This window comes from Coturnix japonica, chromosome 19, assembly GCF_001577835.2.
Source record: "Coturnix japonica isolate 7356 chromosome 19, Coturnix japonica 2.1, whole genome shotgun sequence".
Classification (NCBI taxonomy): Eukaryota; Metazoa; Chordata; class Aves; order Galliformes; family Phasianidae; genus Coturnix; species Coturnix japonica.
Genome location: NC_029534.1, coordinates 3055124 through 3082352, shown reverse-complemented (window position 1 = coordinate 3082352; position 27229 = coordinate 3055124). Strand labels below are relative to the sequence as shown.

The 27229-nt window shown below is 49.2% G+C and overlaps 4 protein-coding genes across 8 annotated transcripts; 2 read left to right on the top strand and 2 right to left on the bottom strand.

The window, feature by feature from the left end:
• Positions 1-40: 40 nt before the first annotated feature.
• Positions 41-2011, top strand: LOC107322463 (RNA polymerase II subunit J). Of its 2 annotated transcripts, XM_015880517.1 has the most exons (4): positions 41-172; positions 310-399; positions 505-679; positions 1633-2011. In XM_015880517.1, the coding sequence occupies exons 1-4, from the start codon at positions 120-122 to the stop codon at positions 1666-1668; spliced, it is 354 nt and encodes a 117-aa protein (XP_015736003.1). In that variant the 5' UTR covers positions 41-119; the 3' UTR covers positions 1669-2011. The 2 variants fall into 2 exon arrangements, with proteins under 2 accessions (XP_015736003.1, XP_032304282.1); XM_032448391.1 differs by lacking the exon at positions 310-399 and having other exon boundaries at positions 45-172.
• LRWD1 (leucine rich repeats and WD repeat domain containing 1) lies at positions 2012-13445 on the bottom strand. 2 transcript variants are annotated; one of them, XM_015880502.2, is made up of 16 exons: positions 13333-13445; positions 11303-11445; positions 10520-10754; positions 9951-10070; positions 8760-8912; positions 8317-8457; positions 7806-8147; positions 7088-7214; positions 6770-6879; positions 6151-6358; positions 5102-5174; positions 4876-5016; positions 4470-4567; positions 3750-3911; positions 3049-3173; positions 2012-2368 (listed from the first exon to the last, which is right to left on the bottom strand). In XM_015880502.2, the coding sequence occupies exons 2-16, from the start codon at positions 11380-11382 to the stop codon at positions 2228-2230; spliced, it is 2256 nt and encodes a 751-aa protein (XP_015735988.1). In that variant the 5' UTR covers positions 11383-11445; positions 13333-13445; the 3' UTR covers positions 2012-2227. The 2 variants fall into 2 exon arrangements, with proteins under 2 accessions (XP_015735988.1, XP_015735987.1); XM_015880501.1 differs by lacking the exon at positions 13333-13445 and adding an exon at positions 12541-12599.
• On the top strand, positions 12586-14783 carry ALKBH4 (alkB homolog 4, lysine demethylase). The gene is made up of 3 exons (XM_015880511.2): positions 12586-12710; positions 13312-13509; positions 13790-14783. Exons 1-3 carry the CDS (start codon positions 12609-12611, stop codon positions 14414-14416), a joined length of 927 nt encoding a protein of 308 aa, XP_015735997.1. The 5' UTR covers positions 12586-12608; the 3' UTR covers positions 14417-14783.
• A 3298-nt stretch (positions 14784-18081) lies between these two features.
• Positions 18082-26451, bottom strand: ORAI2 (ORAI calcium release-activated calcium modulator 2). Of its 3 annotated transcripts, none has more exons than XM_015880512.2 (4): positions 26325-26451; positions 25622-25874; positions 24569-24809; positions 18082-20672 (listed from the first exon to the last, which is right to left on the bottom strand). In XM_015880512.2, the coding sequence occupies exons 3-4, from the start codon at positions 24797-24799 to the stop codon at positions 20127-20129; spliced, it is 777 nt and encodes a 258-aa protein (XP_015735998.1). In that variant the 5' UTR covers positions 24800-24809; positions 25622-25874; positions 26325-26451; the 3' UTR covers positions 18082-20126. The 3 variants fall into 3 exon arrangements, with proteins under 3 accessions (XP_015735998.1, XP_015736000.1, XP_015735999.1); XM_015880514.2 differs by having other exon boundaries at positions 25622-25666; positions 26325-26448; XM_015880513.2 differs by having other exon boundaries at positions 25622-25869; positions 26325-26446.
• Between the last annotated feature and the right edge of the window lie 778 nt (positions 26452-27229).

The window sequence follows — 27229 nt, the reverse complement described above, 5'->3', positions numbered from 1 at the left end:
CACCCGCTCCGTGTCCGTGCCTTTATAGCGCACTGCGCACGGTCCGCCCGCACGGCAGGGGGCGCTGTGGGCGGAAGTGACGCTGTGTGCGCTGCGGGGAGCGGTGCGGAGCCGGCGGGATGAACGCGCCGCCAGCATTTGAGTCGTTCCTGCTGTTCGAAGGGGAGAAAAAGTGAGTAGGGGGCGGGATGGAGGATGGGGGGGGTCCGGTGGGGGGTTGGGGGCTGCCCGGACCGTCCCGTGCCCCCCCGGTTCCCCCCATGTCCGCCCGGGCTGTGGCAGTGAATCGCCGCCCCCTGTGCTGTGTAGGATCACCATCAACAAGGACACCAAGGTGCCCAACGCCTGTTTGTTCACCATCAACAAGGAGGATCACACGCTGGGAAACATCATCAAGTCGTGAGCTGAGGGAGCTGGGCGCTGCTTACAAGTGCTGGGGCTCTTATAAAGCTCTTACATCTATTAATGTATGTTTGTTTGCTGCTGCTTTGCCTCCTCCCCCAGGCAGCTGCTGAAGGACCCCCAGGTGCTGTTTGCAGGTTACAAGGTCCCGCACCCCCTGGAACATAAAATCATCATCCGCGTCCAAACGACCCCGGATTACAGCCCCCAGGAGGCCTTCACCAACGCCATCACCGACCTGATCAGCGAGCTGTCCCTGCTGGAGGAGAGATTCAGGGTGAGCTCAGTTCTGAGCACTGCGAGAAGCCCATCCTTTGAACCTAAGGGAAGGGCTCAGCCCAGAGCTGCTGCCATCTCGAAGATGATCAGGGGGCTGGAGCACCTCCCCTATGAGGACAGGCTGAGGGAGTTGGGTTTGTGCAGCCTGGAGAAGAGAAGGTTGCGGGGTGACCTCATTGCAGCCTTTCAGAACCTGAAGGGAACCTATAACCAGGAGGGGAGTAAACTCTTGGAAAGGGCTGACAATAGCAGGACACGGGGAAATGGTTTGAAGTTAAAAGAGGGAAGATTTAGGTTGGATGTCAGGGGGAAGTTCTTCACTAGGAGAGTGGTCAGGCCCTGGAACAGGCTGCCCAGGGAGGTTGTGGATGCCCCGTCCTTGGAGGTGTTCAAGGCCAGGTTGGACGGGGCCGTGGGCAACCTGATCTATGGGGTCTCTATGGGGAATCTATGGGGTCTCCTGGGCAACCTGATCTAGTAAATGTGTATGTTTGGTGGCCCTGCCAGGCAGGGGGGTTGAAACTACATGATCCTTGAGGTTCCTTCCAACCCGGGTCATTCTGTGATCATCTAGTCCAACCATTCCCAATACTTCCCGGCTAGATCATACTCAACAACACAACATCCAGACGTTTTCTTGAACACTCCCATGGTCGGTGACTCCACCACCTCTCTGGGCAGTGCATTCCAATGCCTGACTACCCTTTCCGCAAAGTAAAACTTCCTAATGTTCAGCCTGAATCTCCCCTGGCGCAGCTTAAAACCATTCCCTCTAGTTCTATCACTGATAACACAAGAGAAGAGGCCAACCCCCAGCTCACTACAACCTCCCTTCAGGAAGTTATAGAGCAATAAGGTCTCCCCTGAACTCATGCAGTTGTTGTTTGATGTGAAATTGATGAAATCAGTGTTTAAACCATCCACTGACGGTTCTGTTTCTGTTCTTTACAGGTTGCCATTAAAGACAAACAAGAAGGAATCGAGTGAAATCAGCCTGCTCTTAGTGTGATACACTGCTGATGAAGAACGATGTGTCTGAGTGAAATGCTTTATTTAAACCTTCATTCAATGCCAATTACTTTCCTTCCAGTCCTACTGACTTTGGCAGCAGTATTGGGAGGGGATGTTTGTATCTGACATGTCTTGTTTGATTTCATGGCTTAATTCACTAAAATGGTTTTCACTTTTCTAACTGGAGCCTCACTGTCACTATGTGCACTATGCTGTAGCTCAGTCTCACTGCCCTTATGGCAATGAGGAGATGCTGAGTGGCAATAACGGGTCACAGCCCTGGTTTCCCATTCCAAGAAGTTCAGATTCTGCCAGCAGAGTTGTTGTTTTGTTTTATTAAGTGTCATTTCTATAAAACAAATGCACAAATTGTGTAAACTTACAGGAAAAAAGCCTGGATGACTGGATGTGCTTAACGAACTCTTTTACCTTTTGCACGTAACAGCTGGTCTAGAAAACTTTATGGTTATATGGGTAACAGTCACTAATACTGCACTATTTCAAAACACGGGGAATGAACTTCTATAACAAGGAACTATGACTTCTTCCAAATGGCTGTAATGTTCACACTAGTGAGAGCAACAAGGTAAGTGAAAGTAGGGTCTGTTATCACGTTGTTTATGTAGACTTCGCTCAGGTGTTCCCCATTTGCTTGAAGCTCCGGCCATTTGAGAATCTACAGGGAGAACAGAGTTTGTGTAGGAAAGGAATGGTATCATTGTCCATGAAACTTGGGCAATATCAATTATTGCAAAGCCTGGTTTGACAACTGGAGCTGGGTGGGGTCCAAAGAGGTCACATCCCTACCAGATACAGTTAGAGCTAAGACCACACGTGCCTCACAGCCTTTGTGAATGTGTAGTTGTTAGGGCACACTACTGACCCACAGCAGGAGTGTGCTCAGGAAAAGAATGAGCAAAAGAGAAGCAGGAACACAGGCCAGAAGCTTCCCCTTCCCCACATGCAGTTCTACCAAGGAGCAGCTGCTGCTGTTACCTCCACTCATCCAGACAGGGAAACAGTGGCTGCACACCAGACAGCAGCGCAGGAACAGCTTGTGTTGCCAGGCCATATATAGTCAAACAATCATATTTTTTACAGAGAGGCCTTTACCCAAGGAAAAGTTGACAAGCTGCAGCACACAGGAGTGAACAAATTTGCTTTGCAGCTCATAATCCCTGTCATAATTGTGTGTGTGATTGGAAGTGACCTTGGTCACACTCTGGAGATTGGTTTTAATTGGCTGTGAATGTTAGGTAGAGAAGATACGAGGCATGTTCTGGTGTGAAACTCAAGAGAGCTGCCCTGGGGAGGAAGGGAAGCACAGCTCTGACACAGAGGGTAAATGAGACCTACCTGTGTGGGCGGGATTCTCTTGTCTGAGTGTTTTCCCTTGGCAGAGCTCCATGCTGTGGTGTAGTCGGAGAGGTGGTAAATCCACACACTTCCCTTCTCATCACCGCAGAACACATGCAGTTTTGCTGTAAGATTAAAAGAAGAAGCAGGGAAATTAGAGTGGAGCTGAGGGTCCATTCTATTATAAAGCTGAGCTCCAGGCAGCGCTTTACCCTCTCAATGGAGGATGTTACATTCCATCAGAATTATCTTTCTGGCACCAAAGAAAAACCCACCCCACTAAACTACCCAGCTCTGGAACCCCCATTCGGACTCCATAGATTTGAAAAGCAATGCTCAGATCAGGTTTCTTTACTCCTCATTAGCCTTACACTGCATTGTGACAGGTGTATCACAGCGAGGTAAAACACCTCTGCCTTTAAAAGCCAAGGAACAGCCTCAAGTATTTATATGCAGCAGGTGCCCATTAGCTGCACTGTGCTGGGATTGCAGTGCTGCAAGTTAAGGATTCCTGTTGCTCACAGTGGCAGGCCAGCTGTGCTCTCTTAGCCTGGGCATTAAATCCACTCCTCTGCTTTAAACAACAGGCTCCTCCAGCAAGTGGGAGGCATTTGCAACTGTAAACAAGTAAACCTTGAGCAGTATGGCAGCCTCTGGTGCAGCCTTGTTACTTGGGAGTGCTGAAGAAGGGTGCTGCCTACCTGGGCAGGTGCTGAGTGTGAGATAAGACAAGTCTGTTGTGGACCACTCCAGTTCAGCTAGAATAACTGCAGGCACTGTTCGCTGGCTTCCTTTCCTCTTCGTGTCAAAAGAACAACTCCAGCTCCATAAGTAAATGCATCCTGGTTTGGAGCTCTTGGAAACTAGGGAAGAAAACAGAAGATGATGTAAAGGTGCTGAGAAGTGCTTCAGAACAGCTGGGGAAGGCAGTCCATCTAGAAAGTGGCTTTCAAGACATGGGATCTGACAGCAGCAGCAACTACTTCAGCTTCTTTTACCTTAATTCAGGATAATTGGAAATTTCAGGGGGATTCCCAGTCCTACACATGTTCCAAAACTGCAACAAGCAGAGCTGTTCAGAAAGACCCACTCTAGGCCTTACAGAGCCTCCAAATTGTGGGACCCAATCCTCTGCAAAGGGCTTTTAGCAGCCCTCCAACAGCAAAGGATTCTTTCCCTTCCATTTCAGCACTGCTAAGCAAAGTCTGCTGTGTTGGGTCTGTCTTTTTTTTCCAGCTCTGCTCAGACATGACTCCATATCTCATCTTTTTAGCTCAGTGAGTCTAGAAGGAAACTCCATTGAGTGCAGCCCTCCAGAATCTACAGTAGATGCAGTTACACCCCATTTACTTCCTCTGCATTATCCTTCCACACCGAGGTACCTGACTTCTTACAGATCTGGCCACCCCGTTTATACTCACCTACGACATCATCATTCAGAAAAGCCAAACCATCGACCCTGTGAGACGCTGACATTTCTCCCTCCTCATCAGGAAATTTGAATGAGGCTTCAAAAGGTCTGGGGAAGGAAGAGTGAAATAATTCAGGCCCTGAATGAGCAGCACTGAAAATGGGCTTAGATGCAGAACCCAAGGAATGGAAATCCATGTGTTAATCTCTTTCCAGATAAAGCAGATTAATTTCCTATTTGAAATCAATTATTCAGATACCTGGACTTTTCAATGCACCAGAAGCCTGCTTGCTTCAGGGCCGGCTATTTTACTCCCTTTCAATTTGGTGAGCCACGCTGCATTCCTGGCACAGACCTCCACATGAAATGAAGCTACGACTACTACTGTTGTTACAGAAAGCAACTCTTGCTCTCACCTGCTTTTCTCTTCCTTCTCCAGCTTTATATTCCATGCATAGCAGCCTTCTTCACAGCCAGCCAGCAGGTATTGCTCTGGGCATGTGGGGACGAGGGCAATCCGTAAGGGTACAGACAAACACTCCAGTACCAGCAGCTGGCTAAAAAGAGAACAGTGAAGTGGTGCTGTAAAGCAATAGTTACAGGCTCTTAGACTGGCCACATCTATTTTTTTTGTACCTTTACCTTGCTTTGAAATTGTAGTCACAGTCTGGAATTCCAATATCCCACAGCACAATTCGCTTGTCATAGGATGCAGCTGTAGGACACAGAAGAGAGGCAGATAGTGACACAGGAGATTTTTGTATTAAATAAAATAAGCCTTGCTGTCCACACCTGAGCAACACTGTCAAGCTCATGAGCCCTGCACTACTAAGCAATACAAGGATGTGGTAACAACTTCCCAATCTAAGTTTCTGCTTTTTACACTCTTGGAAAGCACCCGTTGCAGCTGCCCTTGTTTTAAAGACATTCCACTTTAATGGTTCGTGTAACTGCTCCAGGATGTGAGCAATTGGAGGCAAGAGGGACAATGTGCCTTGGGGTGCAGGTGTGATCTGAATGTCCCTGTAACAGCTTACTTCACAGACCTGACAATGCAGCTGCAATTTGTAACACGATGGTTCATTTCGCACCACTCCTTACGCCTTAATCTCAGTGGGGCCCACTGCAGCTCACTTCTACCTCAAGACCTGGACAGAAATTTATGACAAGGCACAGAACTCTACAGATTTTCATTTATTTCAAAGCAATTAAGGGCACTGTTTTGCTCATTAGAACAACAAAACCCAACAGGCCAAGATATGCTGCACTGTCCCTCTTGCCATGCTTAACGAGCGCCCTGCTAGCTGGCTGCCTGCTGCCTGGCCCCCAGCAGGCTGCTCTGCCTATCATTCTTCTTACCCATCCCTGTGGAACGAATCCACTGCTGGAACTGTTTGTGGCTGGTTTGTGGCAGCCTGAGAGCCTGCACAGCAGGGAGCTACTGAGTGAGAAACTGGAGCTGCTGCACCTCAGCTAAGGAGTCAGACTGTCTGAAACAACTTGCACTGCTTTGGTGGCACCCAAAAAGAGCTCTCTGTGTAAGGCCTGTCTATAACTCATGCTTGTGTGGTCCCAGTAAACACTCAGCTCCCCACACCTGCTAGCAAGGGTGATGGATCCCCTTGTGAAGGAAGCCCAACCTCTTCCAGATGAGGTACTGAAGCTAAGGAGATTCTGAACCAGAGACTTACTGAAGAGGTGAGTTTTTTGAGTTGGGCTGAAGCAGACAGTTGCAATGGGCTTTTTATGAGCCTTTATTTCTCCGTAGCAGAAGTCAGCTGCCACATGAATCAGTTTGACAATCCCTCTCCTTCCTGCAGCTGCCAAGATATTATGAGATTTCTTCCGACTGTCACTGATCACCATTGGGAGAGTTGTCCATGCAACACTGAAGAACTCCTAGGACATAAAAGAGAGACAGCAGGAAGGCTGTTAGTTCAGAGATAACAGCTGCCATGGAGCAATCCAGGTGAACTGACATGACTATTTAGGCACAGGCACTGCATTTCAGAACACCTTTAGAAGAATGAAATCTAACCAAACAGGATGTTCATTTGTCTATGCTGTCAAGCTTTCTTAGCAGCTTGGATACACACACATATGCCTCTCTGAATAAGAGAGAGGCATAAAACTGATAAAACAAAAGCAAACCAGGCTAGAAGGACAAGCAAGAAATATTTACTACCCATCTTTTAAGACCTGTCCACAGTAATGCTTGTAACCTTCTTTCAGAATTGTTTACAACATTATGGAATTAAAGAGGAATCTGGAATTTCCATTTAATACTTATTGTTCATATTTACAACCTACCTCTGTAGCCACCTTATACTTCTTCAGCACCACCCCTGTTTCACAGTCGATCAGACAGACAGACTCCCCTCCACATGTCGCCACAGTTCTGGAACAACTCACAGTGGGATCTGAAAATGAAAAGAGAAGGTGAGAAGATCATGGATAACATATGAAGACTGCACACGGCCCGGTGCTCTCCCAGAATCCTGTTTTCATAAGTCGAAGTATATACACAAATCTCTTTCTGACAACAGAGATTACAGCTTGATTAAGCTGGTGTCTAACACATGGGGTCTGCTGGTTCAGGGAATCCTGAAAACCTCTTTAAGGGCTCACCTTTCCTGGGTGCACCGTCTAGCAATGGCTCGAAGACACAGGACCAGAGCTGCGTTTTAAAATCTTCGCGGCTGTTTCCTTTACTGTGACACTGGAGAAAATGCAATGGCTCTGCACTGAAATCCTCCTACAATAAACCATCCACATTTAGAAAATCCATTCCCCTGACAGTGGTTAGTGACTGCCTTGGGAGAACCCCTCTACCAAATACAGCAATCTGAGTTAAACCAGAGTATTTTTCAGCCCTCCTGGGCAGGAGAAATTAAGGTGCCACTGATGCTCAAGACACCCAAAATAGAAAGAAACTCTTTTAGAAAAGGTGTGTCCCGCAGACCCCAGCACTGAACTTTCTTCCCTCTTGCAGAGAAACATGAAAAACCCTTTTAGAACCCCACTGATAAGAGCTGAGAGGGAAACACTTTCCCCCATGCAGCCATCAGCTTGAGCAAGTCATGCCAGTCCCATTTCTAAGAACAGGCTTTAAGAGCACCAAATCTGCTGGTCCATCCATCCCTTGAGGAGAATTCACTGTGTTCAAAGTGGAGCCTTCCCTGAAATTTCAGAGATTTAAAACAAAAGAGATCACAGAATAAATCTGTATCTTACGATCCAGTCATGAGCTCCAAGATATGCAGAGCTCTCCTGACATCTCAGTGCAGCTCCTCCCACTAAACCAAGAAGCTGACAACCTGTCTCCCCAGTGGGGTGATGTACATACCTTGCCCTTGGAGTTCTTTACTGGGGTCAAATTAACAACCCCGTTGTCCTGTTCCTGGCTTTTCTGTTCTCCTGTCAGCTGGCTGGATCTCCTATTGCTTTGCCCTTTGGGAAACTGCTCTCTGTTCTTATGAGTCCCTTCATTTCCCTGCTCAGCGGTTGCCTCTTCGGCTGGCTCATTTGATGCTCTTGCTTTATCAGGAGCTGGGTCATCCTTCTCTTGACTGGAATTTTTGGGATTAGGGACAGTCTCCTTCTCGGTTTTTGCCTGGGACTTGGACTTCTTCCTTCCAGAACGTGATTTTGAACGATTTCTTTTCCTCTTTCTGGGAGTTACTGTGACCTGTAAGGCATGTTGTCAGTTGTCAGCTTCCCCAAGATGCACAGATGGTTTACAAGTAAGAAAGATCCTTTATTCAAATCCCCGTACCCTCCCAGAGTCACAGACCAGGTTCCAAAAATCAGACAGCCTGGACTTAAAGAAAAGTAAATTATTAATGCACATCACCTACCTTAGCCTCCTCCTCTGCAGCTTCCTTGGAGCTTTCTGCACTTTCTTCCTCATTCTCATCCCCGTTCTCCTCTGTTTCAGTATCTGTGTTTAGCTCCAGACCCAGTGAGCCAGTCAGAAACTCTTCTGCAATCATTTTCACCTTAGAAACAAATATGTTGATTGATATAAAAGAAAGACAGTAAGAAATCACAGCCAAACTCTGATATGTCATGACAAAAGTTGGTTTGCTGGGCTTTTAAGTATGTTCTCCCCCCATTTTACATGAATATCCTGGTATTATAGAGTGGTAACCTCTTCACAAAACAATGAGGGAAAAAAATGACACCATCCTCCTGAAAGAATCCTCTGAGCCCAAATCCACGCTGTCCTTCCATCAGAGCTGTTCAGGATCAGGCTGTAGAGCCCATGCCAGAAGAAAGGAGTGAGTGAAAAGCAACTTACCCGCCAGCGGGTGAATTCACTAAGGGAGCTGGGTCCATACACTACATTGGTCTGTACTGACTTCAGGAACTTTTTCTTGATAGACTTCACTTGCTCAGCTGTGTACTTCTCAGGAAGTTGGTCACGGAAGAACTCTTCCCAGTGAGCAGTAACCTAGGCACAAAGATGGGGGTTACACAACAGTAGACCACAGAAAAGCAAAGCAGAAAAGCACAATACTCATAAAAACCTTTCAGAAGCTGTCAACCCTGCGGCTCCACTACCTACATGATGGTACTTACTCGATTTATTTGACCAGCACTTGAAGCACAACCTCAGTGCAAACAAAATCCAGTCCCTCTGATCCAAGTTTGTGCAGCAAAGAACACACCGTCAAGATGAACTCAGGCCAATGCCTGATTTCATGCCTCAAGATCCACAGCAAGTGGTCTTAAGAAGTCTCACACTGTTCTTCACTGCCAGAGAGCACCTGACAGGTAACTGTAACAGGCATGGGACAATGGGGACATTTGAGTTTTCTTGTAGTTCAACAAGTGCATGCACAAGCACAATGCACACAAGCCATCGTCATTTGTAAATTCAGATATCTTGACTCCAAAAGGCTTCTGAACCTTGGGCACAATTGAAGGGAGAATATGTCATGAGCTGAATGACCATCTCTGCAAGTAAAAGTATCATTCCAGGCGAAAGAAGAAAGAACAAATCTTTGTTCCTGGAGCACACTGGGAAAAATCAAGATTATCCTGAGCCTGGTTTTGAACTCCTATTCCTGGAGTCAGGACAGTAACACCAACTACGCAGAGAAGTGCATGCAGCTGGTAAGGAAGCACTCCATTTCTTCCATATTTGCATGGCAACCGAGTGACCTAGAAAACTGGAAGCTCAAACACAGCGCTCGCTGCTCCTGCCCCTGTGGAGCGCTCATAACAAATCCTCTTTGCTCTGGCTGTCAGTTCCTGCCAGTTTTTCAGCCTTTTCCAACAGAGTCAGGCACAGCAGCACTATGGAAACGCAGAATGTCCTCACACTGATTGAAACTGAAGGTAGAAGTGGCAACAGAACGAGTAGAACAAACGCAAGCAGTGACCAGAGAAAGTAGTAATGAAGTACTTAAAGCACACCCCATACTGTGGTACGATATTTAGTTACTTTGCAGGTGTTCACAGGTGAAGAAAGCACTGCCCATCTTACCTTGCTGGTCAGCTTACGGCTATTGACATGCCTCACGTGATTGGCCAGTTTGGTTATGTCCTTGCCGTTGAGCAGCCGAAGATTTTGCAAAAGAAACATCACTTTATAATCATCATTGAGCTAGAAAGACAACAGAGTTACAACAATGGTACACGTGGTGGTTGCATCAGTTCACACACAGCGTTCCCTATTAACATACAACTCAAGGAACTCAAACTCAACTCAGGATGTGTTTACTCGATAAAGGACACTCCATAAAATCCTCTGAGCGTTTCTGACTCAAGTAACAACTTGTAGTCGTAAATTAGGCTTCCCCTGCAAGCTGGGATCTTCAATGCAGACAAATGCCTCGTACATCTGCAGTTCTTGACACCAACACAAGGTGGTGGTGGTGAAACTGGGCTCTGGTCTGCAAGGCAGGGCATCCTGTTCACATCCTGGGCAATAAAAGCACTGCCTGTTTCTAAGATGGCCTCACTTCTTGCCTAAGAATAACCTATGAGAATTAGGTATAATTGCTGTTTATTTCCCCCTCTATGTAATATTTGTAAGAATGGGAAATAACTCACTGTGAGGTACCCGTTGTTCTCGTAATTCAGCTCCTCGAGCAGAGGGAACTGTTTGAGAGCAGTGACATCTTCCAGCTGGTTGTTGTTGCAGTTCAGGACCCGCAGATCAGGCAGGGTTAAGCTGTTGGGAAATTTGTCCAGTAAATTATCAGAGAGATCCAGCTTCTGTAGGTGCCTCAGACGTGAAAACAAACGTGGGTCTAAGTCTCCAGTCTTCAGCTGCAGCTTGGACAGGCTGAAAGGAAAAGAGAACATCAGCTACCTGTATTTCACTGCAAAACAAGTCCTGACTCTCACAGGTTACAAGGGATAAAGCATCCTTCCTCAGTGAGAAACTGAAAACTGTGTATTACAGGAAGGATCGTGTAGGTCTGATTAGACCATGTAGCTGAAGTCCATAGGGAACTGACAGCACTGTCAGCCAGGGTCTCCTGAGGAGCTAAGCCTGAGTTCCTCTGACAAACAGAATCTCCATCTGTAATGACTAGTAAATAAAGGGCCACATCCAGAAAATACAAATAAATCAGGTACATAAATTAGAAAGCAAGATCACTTCTCACTCATCACCTCAGAAGCCTCTTAGCATTAGGAAATCAGAGCCCAGGAAACAACATATACTGAGAGGAGAGGAGGTAATTGTAGCAGCTCCCTGATCCTGCCCTGAGAACACCAGCTCTGATTCCGTGCTTTGTAACGACCTCCCTTACTTGAGTAGAACTGCTTGACAGGAGGCTCACCCATGCTGAATGAATGTGGAATTTTCCACAGGCTCTTTGCACTTACTTCAGTGTCTCTATCTTTCGGAGCCTCGTCGATTTGGGAACCGCTCTTTCCAATAGAAGCTCTGTGGTAATCTTTGACATGTTGATCTTCACCCTCCTGCTGCGATCACCAAGCAGCTGTCCGACCTCTTCTGGTAACCCCCCCTGGGAAAACAAACAGGGATAAGGAGAAATCCTTTGCAACCTGCTCTATAAGGGAGAAAAAGGTGTTATGAGGTTGGCTGCTGCTTCTGCTGAGTTTGAAGTGCTCCTTGGAATGAAAATCATAGAATTACAGAATGACCTGGGTTGGAAGGGACCTCAAGGATCATGTAGTTCCAACCCCCTGCCTGGCAGGGCCACCAAACATACACATTTACTAGATCAGGTTGCCCAGGGCCCTGTCCAACCTGGCCTTGAACACCTCCAAGGACGGGGCATCCACAACCTCCCTGGGCAGCCTGTATTCATTCAGGTGAGCTCACACGCCAAATGTGCCCAACCAGAGCATCCCAACAGCTTGTCCTGTGAGTGCCAGCCGTGCTGCAGCTGAGCTGCCTGCACCCTGAGGCCTCCAGGCTCTGCTCTGAGGGTTGTTGCTCCACAGCAGCGCTCAGTATGAGCCCACTTATGGCAGCCATGTCCTCTGCTGGAGGCGATACAGGACTCCTTGCTGACAGCCCCCGTGTCCCTTAAACTTGGGGACCTTTGGGTCCATCACCCCCCACAGCAGCACCCGCTGCTCAGTGAGGCCGTTTCTTCACCCTCACTGTATGTAACTGTACGCTGCCTGAAGCCACGTCCCCATATTGATCCCTCAGGGCCCTGTGCACACGCACACACACACACACAGGCTCTGGATGCTCACACACACACACACACACACACAGGCTCTGGATGCTCGCCGTGCAGCCCAAGGGCAACGCTTTGTACGTGGATATCACACGGCTGCGAGGGGGAAAACGAAACGGCAGCGCCCGAACAGAGCAGGGCAGCCCCGGGCCGCTCCAGGCCGCGTCTGGCTGCGGACACGATTCCCGCTCCCGGCCGCTCCGTGCAGCGCTATGGCCCGGCCAGGCCCGGCCCTGCTGCCCACACGGCGCCTCGGCCCGGAGCCCCCCCCACACTACATATCCCAGCGGCCCCCGCGGTGCACAACAGCGTTAAAAGGCCCCGGCGGCGCTGCGAGGGATGCCGGGAAAGCGAGGCCTCCTCCCAGCCCCGCCGCGCGGCCTGCACCGAGCCCGCGTGCAACCTCACCTGCAGCGGGACGGGCCGAGAGGGAGGAACGGGACGGAGAGAGAACGGGACGGAGAACGGCCGGGAGGATGGACGAGGAGGAGGCGGAGAGAGGCGGCTCGGGGCCGGGCTGCGGCTGTAAGGGGATCCGATCCTGCCTGCTCTGCGAGGGGCCCGCTCCGCCCACACAGGTAGCGGGGAGGGGGCGGCGGGGCGGGGCCGGGGGCGGAGCGGGATGAGTCCCCTCAGGGTGCGGGAATGGGATCGAGTGGGACCCCCCGGTATAGGGACACTGCATTAAGGGCCGCAGGACGGTACAGCACCGCTGGGGGCAGCTGAGAACACGGAGCGGGTGGTGGCACACGGCAGGGCAGGCCTTAATGCAGCACCTGATCTACATCACTGAGGGATGGAGGCGTTGTGAGAGATCTGACAGTGAGAGATCTGACTGAGAGATCTGACTGTGATAGATCTAACTGTGATAGATCTAAATAGATCTAACTGCGAGAGATCTAACTGCGAGAGATCTGACTGCGATAGATCTGACTGCGATAGATCTGACTGCGATAGATCTAACTGTGATAGCAGTTAGATACAACAGCCAGGACAGGGAACGGCTGACCCCAACATTCCTCACACCTCCAGGAGCTCCCAATCTGAACTTATGGGGGTAATCATAAGAAGCTGTGCTGGCAGCTCCCAGTCTGAACTTATGGGTTAATCAAAGCAAACAGCTCATCAGGAGTGCTCCCCCCCCCCTCACCTGTGTGTCATCTCTTGTTATATCTACAGGGAGATGATCATTTCACTTACTGTCCATCCACGGGTTTAGCTGAAGGCAATGAGAGCTCCCCGTTTGCTGGCTGGGCGTTCCCGTTCCCAGGGGTATTTGTGATGGAGGAGTTCGTTAGTGAGGATGAAGAAGCAGAGATGGTTGAAGTGATGGACCGGGATGAATGGAAGCCCTCGCAGTCTGGACGAAAGAAGCAGGTTTGGCTTTACAAGCACATTTCTTCTTCAATCCCTCTGTGTTTCAAACCCGATCCAGTTACATGATTCATTAACAGCTCTTCTGAAGGAACTTTTTCTGAAATCAATGACAAGAATGGCTTCTAATTAAAACCAGCTGCTTGTAGAAGTGATATTCAGTAGTGGACATTGCACATTCAGGCACTAAAGTTCACACAGTGAGAGAAGTAAGGGTTGGGTTTGGTTGGTTTACCTTAAAGGTTATCCTTTAACACTGTTTTTTTCCCCTTTCTTCCAACAGGATTATGGACCCAAAGTGAACTTCAAGAAACAGAGGTTGAAAGCTGGTTGCTTTACCGGCTTGCCAAGTTTTAGTAAAAAGATTGTGGCACAGATGGAGGCCTGCTCCGTGCTGGGGGGTTTCTTGCCTGTTGAACAATGCAATCTGGACTACAGGCCTGAAAGAGGTTCTGCCATTGACCCGCATTTTGATGACTGGTGGCTGTGGGGAGAGCGTCTGGTCAGCTTAAACTTGCTCTCCAAAACTGTGCTGTCCATGTCTTGCGATTCAGAGGACAGCATCCAATTATTTCCTACTTTCAGTAATGAAAACGGGGAATTAAATCCCCCTGGATCTCTTACACAGAATTCAGGCAAACAGGGATGCAGCTGCCTTTTATCCTCCAGGCTTGTCCCAAGTAAGGAAGTGACTGTTGCCATTCACTTACCCAGGAGGTCTCTGGTGGTGCTGTATGGTGAGGCACGGTACAAATGGAAACACGCCATTTACCGCAGGCATATCCAGCATCGGCGAGTGTGTGTCACCTTCAGGGAGCTGTCTGCAGAGTTCAGAGCTGGAGGAAAGCACGAGGAGCTGGGTAAAGAACTGCTGGAGATTGCTCTTTCCTTTCGAGGAACACCGGTGTGATCAGCAAAGGGCGGCTGGAATCGTGTCCTAAGAAACGTGAGAAATAAACCCTGGGATTTATAGGATTTGATTTGTTTCTGAAACGTGAATAAGGAACTGGGTATGTACTGAGAGAATCAGGTGGATGTTAAGAAACACAGACAAGGTGGTGTAGGAAAGGGAGGGGGTCTTCTTTGTGTGAAGGCTGTCCTGGGTAATGGCAGCTCTTCATTTTGCTTTACTGTTACCTGTGCCCTCTTTTCATCTACTTCAAATTGCTCCTTGAGAGAGAAGCTCTCCAGGGGGCAGGCGAGCATCTCTCCACAGACAGTGCAACACTCTGAGAACTAATTAAAGTAATTATCCTTTGTAACAGCGAGACCATAAATGCTGTGTGTGGCCTGTATCTTCTGGGACCAAAGAGCTGCGTTTGCCGAGGGCTGATGCTGACTCTTCCACAGAGACAGCTTGGACCAGAGACTGACACAGACTGTGCTATTTTGTGATCATTTGTTATCTCAGCCCTGCTGTCAGCTCTCAGTACTGAGAGTCAGATTTAGGAATGAGCTGGGTGACAGACTGCAGCAGCAGTGGCTGTCATTGCTTTTCTTGGCACCTCCAGCGGTCAGGTTTGAATCATACCTTGTACCTAAGATTCAAGTTGTCATTTGTGGCAGGCGCTGATTGAGGGCCATCTGTCTGTATAGAACTAACTTCTGTGCTCTACAAAATGAAGCTGTGCTGTGGAAGAAGCACGATCCTTAACCAGCACAATTGTATCATTAAAACCATTCGGCACCGTCACAGCTACAGGGATGAAATGACACTTGGCAATGCTGTCTGGTTTGGGTAAGAAAAGAGCAGCATGTTTATTGGGTGGGATCTCAGCATCCTTGTACAGCTACATCCTGTCCTAGAAGCACTTCCCTGGCACAGCACGTGGTTTCTAACATACCCGTAATGCATTTATGCTGCAGACTGCCCTCTGCCGCAGGCATTGCAGAGCAGCCAGCTCCTCAGCCCAGCAAAACTAGGTTACTAGAAATCAGTTCGGTGAATCAGGACGTATGAAATGATTACAAACTATGCACCTTCAAGGCTGCAGTGAAGCAGTTTTAGTTTAGCCCTGTATTTAAAACCATAGCAGACACAGCTACGTAGTGATTGCAGCAGGGATCAGCGTGCACTGCTTCCATGGGCAGTCCTAAATAGCAAACCTCCACCCATACTCACAGCATCACTGCCTCAGCAGCAGTTCCAGTGTGCCCTCTTCTGCTGTGCAAGGAAAAGCCAATTCTGCAGGTAGAGCAAGCCTTGAGAGCACATCTACCACCACCCTGCTGCCTTCTGGTGCTCAGCCTCCAGCAACCTGCTCTCCACGTAGCAAAATGCAGCGATCGACTGTTTCCATTAATGTTTGACCATTATTTCCATCATTCCCTTTTCCATCTCCATTGCACTCTCAGCTTGTGAGGATCCTCCTGGCACAGGTACCCGCTGTTTCATTGTCTCAGCAATGGGAGCAGATGCTGGCTGCTGATGAATCAGTGCGCCATGATAATGAGATAAACAATATTAGTTCATGTTGTGCTCTGCATTTGTTAGCTGACATTTTCTTTGAGCTGTACAGCAAGCTGCTGCTCTTGCCAGAAAATTCCAGCTCTGCCTACTCCATATCTTCAGTTTGAAATCTGCAAATCATCATCTTGTGGGCCGAGAACTGAGCGCTTTGTTAAGATGGTTTTACAGCCCAAAGCTTCATGTAGTCACGACTCAGTTGTTGCTGTGTCCATCCTTGGACACTCTTTAACACCCTCCTCAGACACATCACGTTGCAATTACAAACCCATTGGCTCTGCTTGGCTTTATGTACACTCTCTCTTAAAGAGCTGTAATTGCAGCATAAAATAAGCCTAAGATAAGCATAAAACCTAGCACGTCTATCTGGTTTTGCTCCCAACTGAGATGCATACCTTGTTCTACATGAAGCATTGCTCACGAAGAGATAAACCAAGAGCTGGTGAAGCACACATATGGAGGTTTGTTCTCTCTTAGTGTGCAGCAGCCAGTTGTCTCAGCCTGGAGGTGAGCTCTGAGCCCTATATGTGGGTGCTCACAGCACGTTGCTCAGCTCAGTCACTGTGTTATTGCTGGAGCCACTTTCTTGTCTGACACTGGTGCAGAGGAGGCGGCCTGCGAGGGGATAATCAGAAGATAAACACGTGGCCTGGTTGTGCAGGGCCTGAGCTTGAGGCCGCAGCTCTGAGGGAGGTTGCTGAGGAAGCTGCATTAAGATAAGGCAAAAAGATATAACAAAGCTATGAAAATAAAGCATCTTGAAATGTTTTGTTAGATTAAGGAAGGGAAGGGAGATGGGACATGGTAAAATCCCACATAAAACCACAGAAAGGTCTGCATTGGTGCTGAGGCTGCTGCAGCAATGGGGCGGATTGGGACCTGACAGCCTGTCTGTGTTAAAAATAGGGAGCTCAGGGAGCAGGAGCTGCCACTAAGCTGGGCCAACAAGAGAACCTGACACTGCCCTGGGTTCCTGCTTGTTCTTGTTGCTGGGCTGGACTCCTGCTAACGAGGGAAGCAGCCATGGGGTGACACAAAGCTGCACTACCCCTCATCCCCTTTCCAGGAGGCAGCACAGCAGCACACAGTAGCATTAAGTGCCCCCCAAGAAACAGAAGGGCTTGGAAGGGGTTGTGGCTGCTCCCTGCAGCAAGGTGAGCCCTGAGACCTGACTGAGCCCTGCTGAACAGGCTGGAGGGATTGCATAGGCAAAATGGGAGCTTGTGAGGAGAGCTGAGGATGAGGGCAGCACCGCAGGGCCCACAGCTGGTGCAGAGAGCAAACAAACACCATCCTGGCCCTTGTATGGGTGCAGCACATCCATGCAGACACCCCAAAGCTTACACCATACCTGAAGATGACAGACACCCCAGGGCTGAATGGGACGAGGTGACCACGACGGGCGCGAAACATGAGCTGGTGCTGCCAGGCTGCAGGACAGCAGCACGGTGTGGAAAGGAAGGCATCTCCCTGCTTGACAGATGGAGTCCCACTGCCAGCCACGGGGCAGCAGCAGAAGCAGGGAAGGTTTGCTGGCACTGCAGCAAGGAAGCAGCCGTCCGGATAGGCACACGGTCCCCACTCATTTATGGATTAATTAAGTTTCTGTTGCTTGTTGATACCATGTTGATCTCCCTGCAACACAAATCTAGACCCAACAGCAGTGAAAATGTAAACAAGTCAATGGAAGAGGTGAGAAATTGAGTGCTCTTGTTGGGAAAGGAACAAGAGGAGGGAACAAGAGGAGGTGCAGCACAAAGGTGGTGGGTAACAGAGAGAACCCAGGTGGTGAGAAGCAAAAATACTCCCATGGAAGGAACCCAGTGCTCAGAGAGAAACAGAAATCAAAGCTGTGAGCAAACTGAAGGCACACCATTATACAGCTTTATGTGTGTCAGCCCTTGGGAAACCACCTGAAGGCCCCGACTCCCCATAGAGCAAAGCCATCCCTCTCCACCCACAGCTCTGCTGCATCGAACCCAGTCCCACCAAAGCCTCACCAGGGTGTTCTGCAAAGCCAAAGCATCAGCCTCTGCTGCAGATCCCCATCTGCTGCAATTTACTTCCAAATGAGCTGCACCGCTGTCACAGCAACACGTACACACTGCGGAATCTGACCATTTCTTTATTATATAAAAACAAAACCGAAATGCTACAATACTTTCCTCTACAACCCATTTCAAACCTCCTGGGCGCCACAGCGCACAGAGACCAATTACTACAGCCGTTATAGAAAGAAATGCAAAGTACAGACATGACACAAATCCTATCTGCTCTGGCTTCGCAGTAGGGATTTTGCTGGAAGAAGAGCCTACGTGTGTAATACTTGGCAGGAAACCCAACTGTGATTTCGTTACGTAAACCTTTAGCTTTTATTTTGGTAAGAAGAGGAGGAAGAGAGGCGGGCTGCTGGGGGATGGTATGAATGTCATGACCATCCAACTTCCCGGAGGACACTCCTCATTTTTTGCATATGTGCATAAGTACAGGCTGGTCATGTCACACACAACGACTATTTTCTTTGCTGCACATCAGCCAATATGGTACATGCCAACTGCGGCAAGAACAACAGATGAAAGGCACAGACACGGTGCTAAGCAACTTGTTCAGCAATGCTCAAACTTACATGTAAACAAGAGAAATGAGAGTTGGTTTCCCAAGACCCTCATCGAAGAGAGAGGCACAGGGACAGCCTCACTGGGATCTGTGTGTACTCCTCCCATTCTGGGAAGCTGGAACGTGCTGCCATTAGATTTCTCAGATCCCAGTGGAAGAAAAGACCGTCGTTAAACAGAACATTACAAACATCCAGAATGATTTTAGGAGCCTGGGAGCTGGGAGACTCTGACTGCAGAGCAGGAAATAGGCATAGGATCAGGGCCAAGCAAATGGGCTTATGTTTCTTTCGGCCGCGTGTCAGAAAGCTTCATGTTTCTTAGAAGAGCTGATGATTGCAAAACACTTTTTTCTCTTGAAATACTTTGTATGGCAGTTCTTGCCCAGAAGGATGCTGCAGGATTCACAAGCTTCCCTTGCTAAGCCATACTGACGTGCGAATGTCTTTTTCTTTAATGCTGGAAAAGAAGCCAGCCCAAGTGAAACATGATGGCTCATTAATGGCACATGGATCTCCGCTGGGTCCAGCTCTGTCAAGCTCACCCTGCAGCTCCAGGCTCCCCAAAGGAGCTGCTGCTTTGGTTGGTGGAGGGAGAAGGAAGCAGTTCTTTTCAACAGGCCAACACTACAGCTGACAAACAGCACTGGCAAAAAGACACAGGGCTGGGGCTTGTTGACTCCAGCACACTGAGAAAAACAGACATCCCAACAGGACATAACTGAAAACAACACAGGGATGAGTCCCTACCACTGTCTGCTGCCACTTTTCCTCCCTGAAACTCACTTTTCTAGTCCTTCAAAGCTTCGTCTCATTAAATTTTGTCACTGTTCTGTTTTAATAACGTCCTTGTTCAAACTAAAACACCTGTAAGCCTTCCCTGGGCTCTTACTGGGAAAAAACCAAGTGATCTTGGCATCTGTTCAGTCTAAAGCAACAGATGCTGTTGAAGACAGAACAACAGAAGTCCCCAGCCCCCTGCATTTAGAATTCATAGAAGCATGGAAAGGAATAGCAAGAAAAGAACATAAAAGCTAAGGCTGATTTCTTCCTGGTTATTTGTTTATGGAACATTCGCTTTGGAACAAAGATGATGAACACTCACAGTTCCTATTACGCTTTCCAAACGTCCTCAGGTTGGGTGCAGATACCTTCATTAACCAGCTCAGCTCTAGAAACAAACTGCCCATTAATTGCTGCTGCACAGGGAGTTCTGACACTAAGACAGGTCCTACACACACACAGCCGATGCTGTTTTACTTTTGGCCACAGAACATGGTGTTTATACCACAATATGGATTTTTGGCTAGTTGTACCAATGTAAACATAAAGATTTGACCTCGAATTCCATGGCAGCATCCACTTAAGTACAAGAAGTGTGTAGGACCAGCAACCGCGGTGTCTGAAACAGCGTTAGAACCCACAGCTATATACGGCAGGCAATTAGCATTTACATATTTAAGCCTCCAAACAACCCACCACCAGCGTGCCCCACCATCCAGCAACAAACAGGCATTCTGCCCTCAGCCTCAGCCCCCGTCACACCACCTGCATGCCTCTGTCATGCCCGTCTAACTGCACTTTCAGTTTGTGAAGCTCTTCGATCTCTCGGTTGTGACGCTCCGTTTTGTGCCGCACCAAAGAGCGGTAGAAGTGAATGGTGAAGACCACAAAGATCAGCCCCACTGGGACCATGATGATGGTGGAAACCAGCGCTGCCTGCCAGCCCGCGTGGCCGCTGGGCTTCTGGATGGTGGTGGTGTCATTCTTCAGGATGGAGTCCACGGGCAGGAATTTGATCCAGCACAGCAGCACCACTTCTGCAAGGAAAAGGAGGATTCCCAACACGGTGGAGAAGCCCCACGCCAGCTCGATGTAGGGATGCATGCGCTCGTGTGGGGATTCGCTGATGGAATTCAGGTTGTGGATGTTGCTCACGGCTTCCACGTTAGGCAGAATGCAGGTGCTGATGAGAAGGGCAAAGAGATGAACAGCCACCAGCACCGTTGTGCAGGCACTGAACGCGATGAGCAGCATCTGTGGGTACTTGTACTGCATCTCCAGCTGCACCTCCACCATGGCAACCTGGGGGAATGAGAACAAGAAACCACTGCTCAACAGCTGCTGGTTTTGCACCGTTCGAGGCTTTCATCCAGGAAAGCATCTTCACTCAGGAAGAGCACCTAAGGTCAAGTACACACTTGAGTGCTTTTTAGAACAGCAGCCTGAATAGGCCAGCCCCGTTTCCCTTGATGATGCACACACTGCCTGCAGGTTGGCTCATCTCATGCTTTACATGCATGTTTTGGTGCTGCAGCTCTCCAAACTAACAGCTCCCTCCCTGCAGCCATAGGAACAGCAGCAGGAGCTCGTTATGCAGCTCACAGCCCGCAAGCAGCCATCCCATTCACTGCCCTCATCACACCTTCTTCTTCCTCTCACCGCCAGCCACTCGCTGCAGGAAGTTTCAACACGTTGAGTGCACAGGAGAGGAAAAGCAGCAGCCCTGCTGACAGCGAGCCAACCCGGCCTCCCAAGGGAAGCGTGACAGCTACTTCATAACAGGCCAAGTTAGTCCATAGTTAAAATAGCTGCCTTCGATTCTCTGAGCGCTAAGTTGGTTTTTATTACAAATATGCCTGGATACAAGCTATTTATATCCCCAAATATCTCCCTCGAGGTCTCATAACTTACTGAAGGATTCAGCAGAGGTTGATGGTTACTGGCACACGGGCGCAGTGACAACTCCATTCTCTCAGTTCAGGAAAGCAGGCTCCTATCAGCTAACAAGTCTCTGAAGCTGTTCATTTTAAGGTATTTTAATGAAGCAAAGTATAATAAATGGCCATTCCAGGCTCGGTATAACAATCTGCACCATGCACTTTGGCATTACTTATAACATTATTTAGGCACTTGGAGATTAAGGGTACGCTCCCGTTGTCCTGCTGGTGACCCTGAAGAGGATTAATGAGGATGGAAGCAGCTCTATGACTGCTGTCTTTCCTGCAATTACCTTGAAATCACCAGCAGTTCAAAGGTCTGATCACATCTGTTAGCAGCAGGACACAACACGTGTGTAGGGTAGAAAATGGTTAAGTGCAGCATGGCCAGGCTTCATAACTACATCAACTACAGACAATGTTAGAGATGCTAAGAACACTGGGACAGTCCTTGGGCATCCCCAGCCCTGTGTTCTGCTGATCAATATGTGGTTGGCTTTTTTGGTTTGTTTTGAGAGGTTCCTGTTAGTAGATCCTGTCACAGAGAAGGAAATAACACAGGTTTGGTTTCACCACTATTTCAAGGAAGGCTACAGCAGGCAGGAGAAACTGCAGGTAAATCATTCATTCCTGGGGGCTGTACTACCCCCTGATACAGCATTCAGCAAGCTGAATAGGAATTGTACCAGCATGTTCCATCCATAGATTTATATTAGAGCTGAAAGCCCGGCTGATGCCAACATATCAATTTCTAGCTGTTACCCATTGCACGAGCAGCACTTCGCAGCTAATTGGATGTTTCCCCCCTGACAAACGTGTTCCCTGGGGCCAGCTTCAGCTGTGCAGCACCATGAATTTTTAACACTGACTGATGGTTCAGTAAGAGGCATTTCATAGGAAAACATCAACAATCCAGATAGGGCAGCAAGGCAGAAAAACAGTTCGTTTAACGCAAACAAGCACTGGCAAGGTGAGTGAGCTCTATTGCTTTACCCTATACAGACTGTCATGTCATCCTCTGACCGGGATAAGAGAAAGAGGACAAGCTGACATAACCCATTTAAAAACCATTAAGCATGCTACTTGGGCTGTAAAACTATTAATATGTCACGTTCAAGACAATTATACTCCTCTGTGATAACAGCCCCCTCTGCTTTAACCTCCTTGCAGAAGCCAAGGTATCAAGGGATTGACTCTGCGAGGCACTGAGCACGCTGCTGAGCAGCAGAGGATTTCAGCATGGGCTTAATGTTAAGCTCAAGGATTGCCCTGCTGGACCTCACTCTTGTAGGCTTCCTAAAGGAGCGCGTGCTCTGAATTAAACTGAAGTTACATGATGTGCTACTAAGCCTTTCTCTCATCATTTCTTTTTAAAGATCACCGGAGCCCAGACTGTCCACAGCAAAGAAGATGCTCATCTTGAGAAACTCAGATGAGCACAGATAGTATCACGCAGGAGGACAACAAATGGCTTCACATACAGCACGTTGCATCCACACAGATGGTGCGGCAGTCTGTGCAAACAATCACTCCAGCAGATCTGTTGGACTTCTTTTTCTTTTCCCCTTCTCTAAACGCAATGCATATCCTGTAGCAAACAGACAAGCGCTGCTGATGGGAACAGCTCTTCTTTCCAGCAGGGAAATGAGGAAGGAGATTTTCCTATGCTCCCACTCAATCCTTTTCACCTGCATTCTGCCCATGGCAGCTCATGCAGCCCCTCTGTGCAGCACTGGAGCTGGAAGCAGCCCCATCCTCCCGGCCTGCCCGGCTCTGTGCCAGGAATAGTGCAGATAGCATCGCGTAATGAGGAAGGTCTGCATTATTCTGCAGCCTGTCCAGAAGGAGCTGGATCAAAGCCACCGCCTGTTGATTAAATACCCATCAGCTTGTAATAACTTTCAGCCAGCGTGGAAGTGGCTGGAATTGCTGACAGGGAAGTAAATAAAGCGATAGCCAAGCCCTGCGCGACACCTGCTTACATAGCTAAGGGCACACAGCACTGCATGGGAACCACATAACTCCAAATAACTGCACTGCTTTCATCAGTAGCCACAGAGATGCTCCTATCAGTCAATGTCCACATCCTAAGCACCAGCCTACCAACCTCCAGACAGCAACAGATGGAAGGCTCAGGTGTGACCAGGCTGTTAATAAAGAGAATTCCTCACTGCAAAAACTTCAACTCCTGAGAAACAGCAATTTGGGATCTACTTATTGTATTAATAATGTTAATAATGCTGCACCTATTGGCTGCTTTGCTTTTAAACTGTTAGAGACAAAGCAAAAGGTGCTCCCTGGCACCAGCTCTGGCATCCCCACAATGGACTGAAAGAGGCAATGGCACATAACGCTCCTGCCATGTTTTAATGCTGCTCCACTTCAGACAGCAACAAAACAGAACTCCCCCATTGTAATGCTAAGAAACATTCACCTTTTGGGAGTGGAGATGCAGGGTTGGGCCCAAGATCTGCCCATCTCCTCCATGCAAATCCCTCACACCAAGTCCTGCCCCCTCTGCATGTGTGTGCATTCTGAGCTCAGCAGCAGCTCAATTCCTGGGCAGAAAATCACCCCAGAAGATTCCATTCTCGATAAAACCTGAGGGGAGATGAGGAAGCTGATGGCATCACAGCTCAGAGCCCTGAGCACCACGCTGCTATCTCGTGGTTGTTATTTATGTGCTCCCTGACACGGCTCTGACCCATGCAGCAGCTCCCAGCTAACACCCAAACACTGCACAGAGCACAAGGGATTACTCCCAACAGGCAGCACTGACAAAAATACACCGGGTTTGGCTCCCTGCAGGCTGCACAACCCTCTGACGTTGTGCAGGAGGCTGCGGGGCCTCTCACAACACGATCTCCTTGTTCATGCCATGCAAAGTGTTCCCTGGCAGGCTGCCAGCCGGCCTCCACCTTATTACAGGCACCACGACCTGACAAAACATACAGAAAATGAGATTAGGAGCACAGCAGTGATCAGGTGCAGCCAGCAACACCTGGCCTTGGGGCTCTGCTCTGATATGGGGCAGCTCTCAGGATCGTTTGCAGGGAGGGGATCAGTGTTTGCAAAGGGCTGGGAGGATAACTGGGAGGCGTGGGCAGCTCCTGTATCCACACCACCTTGGGACAGCCAAGCACATCACAGCACACCCTGCTTCTACACAGAACACCAATTAATAGAAGATTTGTTGTTAGGTTTTTCAAAAGAACCCCAAACTTTCACAATCCAAAAAGAGTTCCTGCAAAAGCAACGTACCATTGCAAATCCAGAGAGCAGAGCAGAGGTTCTGCTGGAGGCTTTCAGCTTGGCTCGGCTCAGGTACAGCTTCCTCCAGGACAAGGCCTGAACAGAGTGGTGATTGGAGGTCACCAGCTCCAGGTAACTGCGACGTACCCAGTCCCGATAATCCATGCCCTTGGTGCCAGGCTCAGAGCAGCAAGCAGGAGTGGAAGGATCCACCGGGACGTTGAGTTCAGAACTCATCATGAGGGAAGCACTGAGGAAATAAAACAGCCACGGTCAGGAGGAAGCAATGGACAGGACGAGCTGCTGGAAAAGCTGCGTTGGAACAAAGCCATTCACACAGACACAACTCTTGCCCAAAGCAGCCACGGAGCTGAACGCTGCATGGGTTTAACTAATGGATCTCCCAAGCTCCTGCAGCAGAAACTTCCCTGCTAGCTGTGAATCCCAGCAGCTCCTTGTAGGAGCACTGAGCAGCCCCAGCCCCACACCTGTGGGTTGCAGGCACTGCGCTGTATGCTGGAGCACAGCTCCAGCCCTGCCCAGCTCCCTACCATTCTATGGGCTCATCAAGCTGCGGTTGCTGGGAGATCAGAGGAAGCAGCCAAGATAAAAAAGCACCAACTGCCCCCAGCTCTGAGCCACGCTGCTCATAGGGAACAGTGACAGAAGCTGCAGCTGCAGAATTACAGCACTGCTTCCTGTGATGGCATCCTGTATACGTGAGGTATATATCCTATATATGGGGGTTGTGCTGGGCTTTGTCTTCGCTGGGATGTTGACAGGCTCCGCGCTGCCATTTGTTCTCATAAAGCACACAGGAATTCAGCACGTTGGAAACATCGAGCCCGGAATAAATTCCATTAAAAAAAACACGAATTCAGAGGTTACAAGGGGAGAACAAGAACATCCAATCACAACCGTTCCTTCCCTTAGGAAAATAAACTGGAAATACCACAAGGATGAATTTGTTACTCGAGAGCAACTCCAGAGACCTTCCCACGTAAGTAAACAGCAGCAGAAGGAATCCCATAAACACAAACATAGGGATGGAACAGCACTCACCTGGCTGCACTATGGGCATGGAGGGGCTGCAGGGGGCTCCGGGGGCTGGAACACAAAAACCAAAGGATCGTTTTACACGGTACCTCCAGCTGTTATATCCTCACTGTGGGAGCCCTATTCACGCAGGTGCAGGAGGTGGTTTCTCAGCTCCAGCCAAACTTGTATTGCAGACTTGTATTGATGCTGGTGTTTGATCCTGGTGTCACACGGGGAATGGGAAACCCCGGCAGAGCCCCGTGTGGGGATTCCTGCTCTGCACAGAATCACAGGATGACCCGGGTTGGAAGGGACCTCAAGGATCATGTAGTTCCAACCCCCTGCCTGGCAGGGCCACCAAACATACACCTTTACTAGATCAGGCTGCCCAGGAGACCCCATAGATCCCCATAGAGACCCCATAGATCCCCATAGAGACCCCATAGATCCCCACAGAGACCCCATAGATCAGGTTGCCCATGGCCCCGTCCAACCTGGCCTTGCACACCCCCAAGTTCGGGGCATCCACACCCTCCCTGTGCAGCCTGTTCTTCTCCCAATGAAGAACTCCCCCCTCACATCCAACCAGCGCGGCCTGTCCGTGGCCCTGCAGCCCCTCAGCCCTCCAGGCCCGAGGCAGAGCTGCCCACCGACCCCCGTTTGGATCCCCCCCGGTTAATACGAAGCCCCCCCCCCCCTTCCCAGCCGTTCCGCTCTCCCCACTCACCGCTGCTGCCCTCGGTTCGGTCCGGTTCTGCTCCCCGGTCCCGCCGTGTCCCGGTCCCGCCGCCGCCTCCACCGCTGTCAAGGCAACGCCGGGTCCCGCAGGAAATGAGGGGGGGCTGCCGGTAGCTCCGCCCCCCAGCACGTGATCAGCGCCTCATTGGTCAGAGCCAGGTCAGGCCCCGCCCCCTTGGTTATATAGCCCCGCCCCCAGGACACGGTCACTGCTGGGGTCGGTGCTGAGCTGCTCGCAGTGCCCGTGTCCGGTACCGTGCTGTAAATGCGCTTTATTCCGGTTATTATACAGTAAAATCCTGCCCTCCAGGCGGTGCTGAGCACTGCAGGAGCCACCCGTTGTAAATGAGCTGCTATCTCCCTGCATTCCTCCTACTGACTCAGCGGGAAATCCCGCATAAAGCCATCAAAGGAGCCGGAGGGGACGGAATACAGGGAGGGGTTTAAGGACTAAACCAAACGATTCCTCTTCATTGCTTTGGCTTTAAGTCATTCGGCACCAACAAGAGCTGGAGAAGAAACATCTCCGCATTCTGGATGCTGACAGTGTGGGATTTCCTAGTTCAGGATGCACTGAAAAGACACAACCTCATTTACAAATGAAACCACGAATGCATTTGCTTTTCATTGAGGCACCAACAAATACATGTAACAGATTATTCTGTTTCTTCCCAGTGGACTCAGAGTTCAAAGCAGGGAGCTCAAGCTGGGTGTTGCTACATGAAGCTGAACACAAGCAAAGCCATTCCATTCCAACCCTTCCTGCTTTACAGATAGGAGGTTTTATACATATAACCTTTAGAAAAACCTTGATCATGTTCAAATCCAAAAGAAGTACATGAAATGCAGCTAACTCCTTTTTCTGCCTTTCCACACGCCACAACGCTCAGCCTT

What these genes read in the sequence shown, in the direction of transcription:
- LOC107322463 (XM_015880517.1), top strand. Translation starts at nt 120, where the DNA reads ATGAACGCGCCGCCAGCATTTGAGTCGTTCCTGCTGTTCGAAGGGGAG. An exon ending in CTGTTCGAAGGGGAGAAAAA is followed by an intron (nt 173 to 309) that starts GTGAGTAGGGGG and finishes TGTGCTGTGTAG; the next exon opens with GATCACCATCAACAAGGACA. An exon ending in TGCTGGAGGAGAGATTCAGG is followed by an intron (nt 680 to 1,632) that starts GTGAGCTCAGTT and finishes TGTTCTTTACAG; the next exon opens with GTTGCCATTAAAGACAAACA.
- LRWD1 (XM_015880502.2), bottom strand. Translation starts at nt 11,382, where the DNA reads ATGTCAAAGATTACCACAGAGCTTCTATTGGAAAGAGCGGTTCCCAAA. An exon ending in AGAACAACGGGTACCTCACA is followed by an intron (nt 10,071 to 10,519) that starts GTGAGTTATTTC and finishes TTGTCTTTCTAG; the next exon opens with CTCAATGATGATTATAAAGT. An exon ending in GACTACAATTTCAAAGCAAG is followed by an intron (nt 5,017 to 5,101) that starts GTAAAGGTACAA and finishes TTCTCTTTTTAG; the next exon opens with CCAGCTGCTGGTACTGGAGT.
- ALKBH4 (XM_015880511.2), top strand. Translation starts at nt 12,609, where the DNA reads ATGGACGAGGAGGAGGCGGAGAGAGGCGGCTCGGGGCCGGGCTGCGGC. An exon ending in GGCCCGCTCCGCCCACACAG is followed by an intron (nt 12,711 to 13,311) that starts GTAGCGGGGAGG and finishes TTATATCTACAG; the next exon opens with GGAGATGATCATTTCACTTA. An exon ending in AGTCTGGACGAAAGAAGCAG is followed by an intron (nt 13,510 to 13,789) that starts GTTTGGCTTTAC and finishes TTCTTCCAACAG; the next exon opens with GATTATGGACCCAAAGTGAA.
- ORAI2 (XM_015880512.2), bottom strand. Translation starts at nt 24,799, where the DNA reads ATGATGAGTTCTGAACTCAACGTCCCGGTGGATCCTTCCACTCCTGCT. An exon ending in TGCTCTCTGGATTTGCAATG is followed by an intron (nt 20,673 to 24,568) that starts GTACGTTGCTTT and finishes TCATTCCCCCAG; the next exon opens with GTTGCCATGGTGGAGGTGCA.